Genomic DNA, 13,488 nt, shown 5'->3' with positions numbered 1-13,488 from the left:
TGCTTTAAGTTTGAATACATTAGTACCGCTGTTGTTCCTTGAATTCAGACACTGATTAGTGGACCAGTGAACAGGTTCACTCATGGTGGTACTTGCCCACCAGCCAAAAGTTCAAGGAATATCAATGTTGAGTGCTTATTTGCGTGCTAACTATCCTAATGGGTAGGCAAAATTGTTGTGACAGGAGTGAACTAAAGGCCAGAGATTAACGTGCTGAGAGCTGGGATTTTGACACAGGCATTGACGCTGGAGAGTCCAGCCCTAAAAAAGATTTTATTTATTTATTTTTAGAGATGAGGGAGGGAGGGAGAAAGATCGGGAGAGACGCAAAACATCAGTTGGCTGCCTTGGGGCACCACAACCCTTGGCCTGTGCCTTGACCGGGTATTGAAGCTGTGACCTTTTGTTTTGCAACCTTTTGTTTAGCAGGATGACGCTCAACCAGGCAAGCCATGCTGGTCAGGGCGTATAGCGTTTTTTGTATTGCCAGGGCTTTAGGATTTTACAGCTGTTTAGCCCGTCTTCAGCTCTTGCTGAATATTGTTTGGGGTAGCAGTGGACAGGGCTGTAAGCGTGAGTAATTGTGAAATTGTGGTGGGGTGAGATGTGAGGGGCTGAAACTCTGTTTTCAGTGGCTGGGTCTAAGACAGTATTTCTGTGCAGAAAAATGATTAGTTGAAACATCTTCAGAGTGCATCTTATTACTCATAATTTGGTAAGTTCGGGTATTGCATTTTTGGTTTTTGAAAATCACCCTTGACCTTGCTAGAACACTTCCTTTATTATTAATGCTCCTTTTGCTAAAATGATTCTCTTGTGCTATGTGGTTCTCAGCAGATTTTAAAAAATATTTATTTTAGTCAGAGGAAGGGAGAGAGAAAGAGAGGTAGAGAAACGTCAGTGTGTGGTTGCCTCTCATGCATCCCCCACTGGGGACCTGGCCCACAACCCAGGCATGTGCCCGTACCGGGAATTGAACCAAAGACCTTTTGGTTTGCAGGCCAGCACTCAGTCCACTGAGCCACACCAACCAGGGCTTAACAGATTTTGTGCTGTCATGTGACTTGGTGGGCTCCAGGGCTTTCTCCTACCATTATTAATTTAAAAAATTTTTAGTGGTTGGGGGAAGTGGTTTAGTGGCGTGGAAGTGATAGTCAGAATACAGGAATTGCTGGGACAGCAATTGCAAAATAGAAATAGAGAAGTTTGAAAGAAAAATTATTCCCAGAGGCTTTAGAACACACACACACACACACACACACACACGCGCACATGTACACCCTGAGTCGGGATTGAACTTGCAACTTAGGTATGTGCCCTGATCAGAAGTCGAACCCACAGCCTTTGGTGTACAGGATGATGCTCCAACCACCTGAGCCACCCAGCCAGGGCTCAGCAGATTTTTTAAATGATAGTATACCTAATCATTACATTTGTGTTAAGGACTTTGAGGGAAGCGTATAGGTTGCCATGAGAGCATAGGATATGGGCATCTCGGCTGTTGGGGACAAGTCAAGAAAAGGTTCACTGTGGAAGTAACATTTAACACTGAGCACCAAAGAAGAGCAGAGGCTGGTCAGGCGATGAAGTAGGCAAAGATGGAGAGAGTGAGTGTGTAAAAGGAGCTTCTTCCACTTGGGGACCTAAGAGGTAGACACACTCAGACCTTTGTAATCTATTTTAAGGATTTGGAAATTGGTTATACAGACAGTGGGAAGCACTGAAGAGATTCAACTAGAGAAATGGGATAATCACGCTTGCATTTTAAAAGATAGCTCTGAATATTGCGGGGGAGAAATAACTCAAGGGGCAGACAGGTCCATTTTACTGTACCCTCACATGGTTGATTTTTTAAAAAGATTTTAATTATTTATCTTTAGAGAGGGCAAGGGAGAAAGAGGGAAACATCAATGTGTGGTTGCCTCTCACACGCTCCCTACTGGGGACTTGACCTGGCTGGAAACCCAGGCATGTGTCCTGACTGGGGATCAGACCAGTGACCCTTTGGTTTTCAGGCCAGCATTCAGTCCACTGAGGTACACCAGCCAGGGCAGGTTGATATTTTTTATTCTTTTACAAATGTTATGTAAATGAAGAGTCAGGATATAACTCTTTTATTCACCACCACCCCTTGCCCCCCATCAACCAACTTGCAGCCCTAACTAAGGCCCCTTCAAAAATGGAAATTCCTGAGTTGCTACTGGTAACCTCAGACTCATATTTATTGCCTTCCGAATGAGCTTTAGATATCCCCAGAGCTTTCTGACCCCAGCTTTCAGTGTTGCAGTTACAGATTATCAGGAAGAAAGCCGATTTATCCCGCTTGGATCAAATGTCCATCCCATTGGGCTACACTTACATGGACTAGACATGGTCATCCAGTCCTACCTCTTCGGCACAGGCAGTAGAAACCATTTCCAGAGAAGAGGGTGTGGGGAGGTAGAACAGTAATTTCAGAGCCTTGTCAACTACAGAGGGAAAAATGTTCAGTATCTTTATAGTCCTGAACTCGGGCTTGATGCATTTAAGGGCAGATCCTAAGGTACGGCATCTTAGCAAAGATGTGTACTTTTTGAAAAGAATTAAAGATACATTCTGAAACCTGAAATCTTGTAGGACCGAGTCAGAAGTAACTCAGAACTGACTTCAGCATGAGACCAGCATCAGGTCTTTAGGAAGAGGCATCATTTATTGAGCAGGAGTGTCCCTGTCACATTCTGTAAAGGCCAAGTGAAGGCCTATTGGCTGAGCTAAGTAAGGATTTAAGAAAACAGGCATTAGGTATTTGGGTGTTCAGGCCAAGAGTGAATGCTTTCTGAGTACTTCGATTCTCCAATCTCTCTACCAGAGTATTAAATCTTTGATCTTCCTTTGTAGATTGTAATTACCTCCAGAGTAAGGGTTCTTTTTACTGTTTTTACCTAGCATTATTGGCGCTCATCAATATTAAGTTCAGTGAAGACTAAAGAGATGAAACTCATGTGCTTATGTGGCTGTCAAAAGTTTTAGTAAAGTATTTGTTGGGAAAAAAATTGAAACTGTTAGGTAAAATGATAGTCTGTTTATTATTTGGGACACTCTGGGCCTCCAGAGCCATAGAGTATTTTGAATTGTTTGTGCCTTCTTTGTCCCTCTGCTGATTTGGGACCTAGATGAGCAATGAGGAACCAGTAGTGGTCGTCAATTCCTGAACTGGTCTTTGTTCAGTTATCCTTTTATATTTGGAATCAACCACTGCCACCCTGTTTCCCAGCTATAACACTTCTCGTTTTCCTTCTCTGGAAATGAATCTTTGCTTTTATTATTTTTAAATTTATTGATTTATAAATTTAAGATTTATTAAATTTACCTATTAATAGACTTTATTTTTAGAGCAGAAAAATGAACAGAAAATACAGAGAGATCCTGTACAGCCCCACACTCTTCTCCTTTCGCCCCAGTTTCTCCTGTTAACATCCTACTAGTGTGTTACATCTGTTACATAGTTTACTAGTATAGATTAGAGTTCATTCTCTGCGGTGTACATTTTATGGGTTTTGACGAATATGGATAGCATGTATCCATCATCACAGTATCACATGGAACAGTTTCACTGCCTAAAAATCTCCTGTGCTCCACCTGTTTGTCCTTCCCCCAGCTCCTGGCAGCCACTGATTTTTCTACTGTGTATAATTTTTGCCTTTTCCAGAATGTCACAAACTTGGAATCATATAATATGTGGCCTTTTCAGACTGCCTTTTTTCACTTAGCAATACGTATTTAACTTTCCTCTGTGTTTTTTTTTTTTTCCTCAAAAGATTTTATTTATTTATTTTTAGAGAGGGGAGAAGGGAGGGAGAGAAACATTGATGTGTGAGAGATACATCAATAGGTTGTCAGTTGGTTGCCTTTTGTACGCCTCCAACTGGGGACCTGGCCCACAACCAAGGCCTGTGCCCTGACTGGGAATCGAACCAATGAACTTTTCGGTTAGTGGGCTGGCACTCAGTCCACTGAGCCGCACCAGCCAGGGCCTCCATGTTTTTATGTTGCATGGTAGTTCACTTTATCCCCAAGTAATGTCCCATTGAATGGATGTATCTCTGTTTGTTTCTCCATTAGCCTATTGAAGGGTGTCTTTGTTGCTTCTTAGTTTTGACAGTTATGAATAAAGCTGCTATAAACATTTGTATGCAGGTTTTTGTGTGGAAGTAAATTTTCAGCTCATTTGGGTAGTTGGTTCATGTTGTTAAATGTTCAGTTTTTAAAGAAACTGCCAGTCTTCCAAAGTAGCTCTACCGATTTCATATTTTCACCAGCAATGAATGAGAGTTGCTGTTGCTCTCTCATTGTTGCAAAGTAGATAATTTATTTTGCATTATCTGTGCCTTGTTGCCTGCCCCTAAGCTGACACGGGACCTTGTTGAGGAAAGAGGGCCTGGGAACTGGTGGTAGTACTGGTTGTGGCTGCCCTGGGTTTGGTCATCTTTCCATATTTCGAATTGGCAGCCAGCACTTTTCCCATTTAAAATACTTCCCATCTTCTTTTAGATCTTATCTGGAAATGAATCTTTACTTTTGTTAGACTTTTTAATAATAGATTGCTCCCCCGCTTAACACTATTTTATGACAGGTCTCCATATTCATAAGATCGGGAATGGATCCATAGCTTAGGGAACCTAAAAGTCACTTTTTCTTCAAAGTTAGTACTAGTTCTATTTCAACCAGAATTTCAGAGTTTTCCCCCACCCTCCTTGCCCATTCCTGATATTATTGGACTTCATCTCCTCCATTCCCCGCGATGGGTAAAACTTTCTCTTATTTTCGAATTCAGTGAATTATATTTGACTCTGTGGTAAAGTAAGGACTCATTAAACATTTTACTGAAGGAATATGGTCTATTTGTTAAAGTTAAAGCTTGGCTACCAGAGCCCTGGCCTGGTAGCTTAGTTGATTAGAGTGTTGTTTTAATACTAAGGTTGTGGTTCAAACAGAAAACAACCATAACTGCCAGAAAACCAAACTGTATGGAAGTCTGACAGCCAAGGACTTAAAGAAGAAACATTCATCCAGACCGGTAGGAGGGGCGGAGATGGACAGCTGGGGTAGAGAAGAGGTGCAGCAGTGGCTGGTGGACCAGGTGGTCCCACATTTGTGTGCAGATAAAAACTGGGAGGAACAACTGGGAAGCAAGGCAGACTGTGCAACCCAGGGTTCCGGTGTGGGCAAAATAAAGCCTCAGAACCTCTGGCTGTAAAAATCTGTGGGGGTTGTAGTAGTGGGAGAAACTACCAGTCTCTTGAAAGCAGGGCAAGAACGGAGGAAACGTCATTGTTCCCTCTCTGACCCCTCCTCTACAAGTAGTGAAGTGGGTTGCCCTGTGCTGGGCTCTGCCTCTTACAACATAGCAGATGCACCAAGACAAAGAAATATGGCCCAGAATGAAAGAAGAGATCAAAACTCCAGAAAAAGAACTAAGCAACAAGGAGAGAGCCAACCCCATCAGATTCAGAATTCAAAACACTGGTAATCAGGATGCTCACAGAAGTGGTTGAGTACGGATGCAAAATAAAGGAAGAAGCGAAGGATATACATAACGAAGTAAAAATATACAGGGAACCAACAGAGAAGTGAAGGAAACTGGGGCTCAAATCAATGATTTGGAACAGAAAGAAGAAATAACATTTCAGAACAGAATGAAGAAATAAGAATTCAAAAAAAAAAAATGAGGAGAGGCTTAGGAACCTCTAGGACAACTTTAAGTGTTCCAACATCCAAATCATAGAGGGGTCAGAAGGAGAAGAGGAAGAGCAAGAAATTGAAAATGTATTTGAAAAAATAATGGAGGAAAACCTCCCCAGTCTGGCAAAGGAAATAGACATGCAAGTCCTAGAAGCTCAGAGAGTCCCAAAGAAGTTGGACCCAAGGAGGAACACACCAAGACATATCATAATTAAATTACCCCAGGTTAAAGATAAGGAGCTAATCTTAAAAGCAGCAAGAGAAAAGGAAAGATTTATCTACAACGGAGTTCCCATGAGACTGTCAGCTGATTTCTCAAAAGAAACCTTATAGACAAGAAGGGGCTGGGAAGAAGTATTCAAAGTCATGAAAAGCAAGGACCTATATCCAAGATTGTTCAGCAAAGCTTTCATTTAGATTGGAAGGGCAGACAGTGCTTCCCAGGTAAGGTCAAGTTAAAAGAGTTCATCGTCACCAAGCCCTTATTATATGAAATGTTAAAGGGACTTATCCAAGAAAAAGAAGATAAAAAACAACAGTAAAATGACAGCAAACACAACTATCAGCTGAACCTAAAAAAAACAAAAACAAACTAAGCAAACAACTAGAACAGGAACAGAATCACTGAAATGGAGATCACATGGAGGATTATCAGCAAGGAGAGGGGAGATGGGAGATGGGAGAATGGGGCAAAAGGTTCAGGGAGTAAGAAGCATAATTGGCAGGTACGGAATGGACAGGGAGAGGTTAAGAAGAGTAAAGGAAATGGAGAAGCCAAAGAACTTACATGTGTGACCCAGGGACATGAACTAAGGGGGGTGGTTTCTGGAGGGAATGAGGGTTCAGGGCAGTGGGGGATAAAGGGGAGGGAAAAATGGGACGACTCTAATAGCATAATCAATAAAATGTACTTAAAATAATTTTGGGTGATTAAACTTGTTTATTTCTCAGAGGTAAAAATATTAATGTCACCTATCATCTAAAGATATTTTGTCTTGAATCTTAAGGACCAATATAACTGGGTTATGTTGCTTTAAAATTTTTTTATTTTAGAGGAGAAAACATTGATTTGATGTTTCCATTATTCATTCATTCATTGGTTGCACCTTGTATGTGTTCTCATTGGAGATCAGCCTCACAACCTTGGTGTGTCAGGAAAACACTCTAATCAACTGAGCTACCTGGCCAGGGCCTGGATTATACTGCTTTTGAATGAGAGATGGCTGTGGGGATGTAAGGCTGTATTTTGGAACATCCTAGACATTTAGAGTTAAAGTGAGCCCTGGCTGGTGTGGCTCAGTGGATTGAGTGCCAGCCTGCTAACGATAAGATCTTCAGTTCAAATTCCAGTCAGGGCACATGCCTGGGTTGTAGGCCAGGTACATCTCTGTTTCTCTCTCTCTTTCTCTCTCCCTTTTCTTCTCTCTACAAATAAATACTTTTTAAAAACCAGCTCTATGATGTTTTTACACCAAATCAATACACTTTCTGAAATATATGATAATTAATATATATTCTGAAATATCTGGTACCAGCCTGTGTTGTTGGAGGAATTTAACTATTATAATTTCTGTTTTCATAGATTATCTTGATAATGGTAATAATAAAATGGCAATACAGCAAGCAGATAAATTATTGAAGAAACACAAGGATCTTCATTGTGCTAAGGTAATTTCATTTGCCCTTGACTTATTTATATTTGGTGGATTATATATTACAGTCTTTAAAGGAGAAAAATGTTTAATCTCTTTAGTAACTGTTTTTTCAGAGAACTTGATTACTTAAATGCCGTGAATAGTATTTAGTTAAAAGCTAGCTATTTCTTTGGATGTAACTTATCTAATTTAATTATTTTATTTCCACAGTCTTTTTAGGCAATGTTTTGCATTCTTAATATGACTGAAATAGGAAAGAACCTTGATTTGCTGAACCGATTAACAGCCTAGGCATACCTGACAGCTTATCTTGTGCTTTCACATTGGCTTTCTGTGGTTCACGTTTCCTTTTCTGTCCTTTTCGACCTGATTTGTCTTTTCTTTGTATCAGGTTTTAAAGGCAATTGGTTTACAGAGAACTGGAAAGCAAGAAGAAGCCTTCACCTTGGCTCAGGAGGTGGCAGCCCTTGAACCCACAGATGACAACTCACTGCAGGCACTGACTATTCTTTACCGGGAGATGCATCGCCGTAGGTTTCTTTTCATTGCTTTTAAAACTGAGCTTAAATTTTTGGGTATTTCTGATTGATCTCTCGATTTGTCTGATTTACTTATTACTCATGGTTTGAGTAGATGACAAAGGGGAAACAATGCCTTTTCCGAGATTTCTGCAGACTGGGGACAGAGAGGGTAATTTGTGTGTTTCAGGACCCTTGCTTGGGTGGGAAAAAGAACCTGAGTGTCATCTGTGGCATTTTGATTTGCTAAATATGAGAGTTAGCTTCTTTTCCTTTTTTAACATGGGACATTTCAAATAAAGAAAAAAAAAACCAGTAGCATATAAATCCCAATGTACTCATTACTCACCTTTAGCAAGTATTGACACATGGCAAATTTTATCTGTGCCTGCCCCTGCTAAATTATTTCTAAGTATATTTTAAATAGTCTGCCATTTCACCTGTAAAGTTTTTGTTGATTTCTTAAATATTTTACTATGAACTAATATATACTTTTATAATACATGTTCTAGAAGAACATATTTTATGTCTCACTAGACAATTTGATGTGGAATGATTAACATTCATGAACCTGCTGCCCAGCTTAGGAAAAGGAGCATTGCCCTGGCTGGGCAGCTCAGTCATCTCAATACACCAACGTTGTGGGTTCACTGCTGAGTCAGGGTACATGCAAAAAGCAACCAATGAATGCATAAATAACTAGAACAACAAATCAATATTTCTTTCTCTCTCTCCCTCTACCTCCCCACCCCCGTCCTCAATCTGTCCCTCCTTCTCTCTCCCTCCAAGAATCCCCCTTCCTGTCTTTCTCAAAATCAATTTAAAAAAAAAAAGAGCCCTTGCTGGTGTGGCTCAGTGGATTGAGCACCGGCCTGCGAACCTAAGAGATGCCAGTTCCGATCCCAGTCAGGGCACATGTCTGGGTTGCAGGCCAGGTGCCCAGATGTGAGGGGTACGCAACAGACAGCCACACACTCTCCTTCTCCCTCCCTGCCCCCTCAAAAAATAAATAAATAAAATCTACCAAAAAAGGAAACATCAATACTAAGAATGCTTCTCCTGTGTTCTTCATCAATTTCATTTCCTTGTTTATCTCCCAAGAGGTACTTGATGTCCTGAATATTTTTTATTCTCTTGCTTTTCTTTAAGTCTTGTTTTTCTGAGTAATGAATTGCTAGTTGTGCTTAATTTTGAACTTAGCCTGAAAAATTAAATGCTGTGAAGATTTAAGTTATACTTCAGTAATGAAAGAAAACCCTATTTCTCTTTCTCTTAGCGGAGTTAGTTACCAAACTCTATGAGGCGGCTGTGAGGAAAGTTCCCAATAGCGAGGAGTATCACTCTCACCTCTTCATGGCCTACGCCAGAGTGGGCGAGTACAAGAAAATGCAACAGGTAACGATCTCCCGACTCCTGGGCTGGCGGATTTGCTGTCGGGGTCAAAGTCTCGTGTGATTTAACTGCAGTGGTATATGTACTACGCATGTGTATTGTGTGTTTCTAGAACTGAACTGTGTATTTGGGTGTGCGGATCGGACAGTTGTTTTTTTGTGAGTGTATTTTAAAGATAAACTGTTTTTCAAGTTTTAAGTATGTTTTATTTGGGGAAGTTTGAGTGTTCCTCTTTTATGGCCTAATGGTATGTGTTCTTTGGTTCTGGAAATTGGCTTCAGATTCCCCCGGCAGGTTGCTATTATTGCTTCAGAAAATGGGCAGAAATTCCAGAGCAAAAAATGAACAGATTATAAAAAGATTAACTTTAAAGTTTACATCTAATTTGTAATTATTGAACTGTTTATAGCCTGATGAGATTTTAAAATCTGTCAGGGGAAAAAAAAATCCCCAGTGCTTGGGGTACCTCATTTTTTTGTCAGCAGATTTCCGGTGTTTCTTGCGTGTGTGAGGAGGAGCCTCACTTGGCTGTGTTGGGACTGGCAGGCGGGTGAAGCGGACCGCTCAGAGAAGCAGGCCTGTGCTGATGAGCCTGTCAGAGCTAGGAGGTCAAGCTGGTATTTTTTTGGAACTGCTTTGCTTGTGGGTATAATGTCTTCTGAAGGGAGAGCTTTCTTGTGTTCTTATGTTGTCTTATTCTTTGAATATCAAATTATAACAATAAATCAAGGAGGGTGGAAGATACAATATTAATATAAATCCTTCTTAAAATGAAGTATTTTTTTGCATCTGCAAGCTTTTAAATTGGAAGAATTTTTTTGACCCAAATATAATTCTTTGAAGAATTTCTACCATTTTATTTACCTATGGAGTATATTCTCAGGAAAAGTATTCAGAAATTACAATTTTTATTTTAATGTAAAAAGTATATTTTAAAAAATTGACAGCACTGACATTGTACATGTAAATTCTTATATTGTTTTTACTTCTAGGAATATGTTTTAAGTAAAGTATATTAAGTGTTTTTTAATACTGGTATAAATAAATTACGGTTCTTCTGTATGATAGGATAAAATACAGTACCCCATCCCCCATATAGGACTGTGTGTCTTTACTTGTTGACATAGAAAGATGTTCTAATATTTGTTAGTTGAGAACAGTGATTGTAAAGTAGCCTCCTCTCACACCCCGCACATCCACTCTGCCTTGATAAAATACGTACCACTAAGGTTATATACCAAAGTGTCACCAGGACACAGGGCTATGGATACTTTTCATCTTAATTTTCATCTTCATTACTGTTTTTTGAAAGCTTATATTTCATGATCTCACATAATGTATTTTGAACTATGAGAGGCACTGCTGGCTGTCTGCAGTCAGTCAAGCATTTGCACGCAGATAAACCAGTGAAGAGGCAAGCGTTGAGACAGATCTCGCAGGCCCCAGCGACTGGCGCAGGGTGGCAGACTCCCACATTTGCGCTCGGATAAGTAAGTGGGGGGCTAGTGGTGAGGCGACTGGGCGAGCTGGAGAGGACTGCCATTGTTCCCTCTCTGACCCCGCCCCCACAACAGCATCACAAACCTGCGACCTGGGTGGCCCCGCCCTGGTAAACACCAAGCCACCTCTCCTAGTATGTAACAGGCAGGAACAGATCAAAACATGGCTCAACAGATCAAAACATGGCTCAAGAACAACTCAGAGCCCCAGAGCCAATAAATCTAAGTGATGAAGAAATAGCCAAACTTTCAGATGCACAGTTCAAAACACTGGTGATCAGGATGCTCACAGAACTGGTTGATTATAGTCACAAATTAGAGGAATAAATGAAGGCTAAACTAATTGAAATGAATGGAAATGCACAGGAAACCAATAGTAATGGAAAGGAAACTGGGACTCAAATCAAAGGAGTGGACAAGAAAGAGGAAAAAAATGACCAAACAGAAAAGGATGAAGAAACAAGAATTCAAAAAAATGAGGAGAGACTTAGGAACTTTCAGGACATCTTTAAACGTTCCAACATCCGAATTATAGGGGTACCAGAAGGGGAAGAGGAACAGCCATGAGTGGAAAACTTATTTGAACAAGTAATAAAGGAGAATTTCCCCAATCTGGCAAAGGAAATAGACTTCCAGGAAATCCAGGAAGCTCAGAGAGTCCCAAAGAAGTTGGACCCAAGAAGGAACACACCAAGGCACATCATCATTACATTAGCCAAGATTAAAATGAAGGAGGGAATCCTAGAAGCAGCAAGAGCTAAGGGGACAGTCACCTACAAAGGAGTTCTCATCAGAGTGTCAGCGGATTTCTCAAAAGAGACCTTACAGGCAAGAAGGGGCTGGAAAGAGGTATTCCAAGTCATGAAATCCAAAGACCTACAACCAAGATTGCTCTATCCAGCAAAACTTTCATTTAGAACGGAAGGACAGATAAGGTGCTTCTCAGATAAGATCAAATTCAAGGAGTTCATCATCACCAAGCCCTTACTATATGAAATGTTAAAGGGACTTATCTAAGAAAAAGAAGTTAAAAAAACATGAACAGTGAAAGGACAACAAACTCACAGTTATTAACAACCACACCTAAAACAAAAGCAAACTAAAAGGACAGCTAGATCAGGAGTGGAAACATAGAAATGAAGGTCTCAAGGAGGGTTAGCAACAGGGGAGAGGGAGGAGGAGAAGTGGGGAGAAGGTACAGAAAATAAGTAGCATAGATGGTAGAAAATAGATAGGGGGGAGGGCAAGAATAGTATGGGAAATATAGAATCTAAAGAACTTGAGACACGTGGTCATAAACTAAAGGGGGGATAGGTGGGGGAGGGGGTGTGCAGGGTGGAGGGGAATGAAGGGGGGAATAGAACAAATGTAATGGCTGTAACAGTGACATCTTTGGCCAGGAGGAGAGTGTCCTAGAGTTGAAGGAGATTTCCATCAGAGAGTCGGAGGTTTTAATGAAGGAGAATTTCCCCAAACTGGCAAAGGAAATAGACTTCCAGGAAATCCACGAAGCTCAGAGAGTCCCAAAGAATTTGGACCCAAGAAGGAACACACCAAGGCACATCATCATTACATTAACCAAGATTAAAATGAAGGAGAGAATCCTAGAAGCAGCAAGAGCTAAGGGGACTGTTACCTACAAAGGAGTTCCCATCAGACTGTCAGCTGATTTCTCAAAAGAGACCTTACAGGCAAGAAGAGGGTGGAAAGAGGTATTCCAAGTCATGAAAACCAAAGACCTACAACTAAGATTGCTCTATCCAGCAAAGTTTTCATTTAGAATAGAAGGACAGATAAAGTGTTTCTCAGAGAAGATCAAATTCAAGGAGTTCATCATCACCAAGCCCTTATTATATGAAATGTTAAAGGGACTTACCTAAAAAAAAAGAAGATAAAAAAGATGAACAGTGAAAGAACAGCAAACTCACAGTTATTAACAACCACACCTAAAATAAAAGCAAATTAAGAGGACAGCTAGATCAGGAGCAGAACCATAGAAATGAAGATCACATGGAGGGTTAGCAACAGGGGAGTGGGAGAAGGAGAAGGGGGAGAAGGTACAGAAAATAAGTAGCATAGACAGTAGATGGGAAGTAGGGGGGAGGGTAAGAATAGTAGGGGAAATATAGAATCTAAAGAACTTGAGACACGTGTTCATGAACTAAAAGGGAGAATGGTGGAGGAGGGGTGTGCAGGGTGGAGGGGAATGGAGGAGGGGAAATAGAACAAATGTAATGGCATAATCAATTTTAAAAAGTTAAAAAATAAAAAATATGTATTTTGAACTATGTATATTACACATGCAGATACAATAACAAAAAGGGCACCTTCATGCAATAGCAGTATAAAGGGGGATTTTGAAAAAAAAATCTACCACTTGAACGGGTTTTATTTTTGTATAGTTTAACTTTACGTCTTGCCAGAGATATTCAGTTTTTCTTGATTTTTGGAGACATTGCTTTGATGTGGCTTAACAGTTACAATTTCTTAATATATTTTACCCATATCTTGCTTTGCATTATTTCAGTCTCATGTGTTGGAAGAATGGAGTACTCTAGTGTTACATGTTTTAGAGTGGACTGTTTAATTTTTATTCTGCCTTTGTTGTTGTTTCTGGTAGTTAACAGTTTCTTAGCTTATAACAGTTTCTTTTAAATTTTTTTTGTATGTTTATTTCCATAGTGGTATGTCGATCCGGGGTAA

The 13,488-nt window shown here is 40.3% G+C and overlaps 1 protein-coding gene across 2 annotated transcripts in view; it reads left to right on the top strand.

The window, feature by feature from the left end:
* NAA25 (N-alpha-acetyltransferase 25, NatB auxiliary subunit) overlaps window positions 1-13,488 on the top strand; it is a 63,780-nt gene that overhangs the window by 3,332 nt on the left and 46,960 nt on the right. For both annotated transcript variants that reach the window (XM_037133467.2, XM_053669775.1), the window contains exons 2-4: window positions 7,304-7,389; window positions 7,768-7,906; window positions 9,171-9,289. In XM_037133467.2, the coding sequence (XP_036989362.2) occupies window positions 7,304-7,389; window positions 7,768-7,906; window positions 9,171-9,289 (344 nt within the window). The remainder of the gene's footprint in view (window positions 1-7,303; window positions 7,390-7,767; window positions 7,907-9,170; window positions 9,290-13,488) is intronic.

This window comes from Artibeus jamaicensis, unplaced genomic scaffold, assembly GCF_021234435.1.
Source record: "Artibeus jamaicensis isolate MK-2021 breed Jamaican fruit bat unplaced genomic scaffold, CSHL_Jam_final contig_525, whole genome shotgun sequence".
Lineage (NCBI taxonomy): Eukaryota > Metazoa > Chordata > Mammalia > Chiroptera > Phyllostomidae > Artibeus > Artibeus jamaicensis.
The sequence above is the reverse complement of the archived record's forward strand: the minus strand, read 5'-3'. Positions and strand labels throughout refer to the sequence as shown.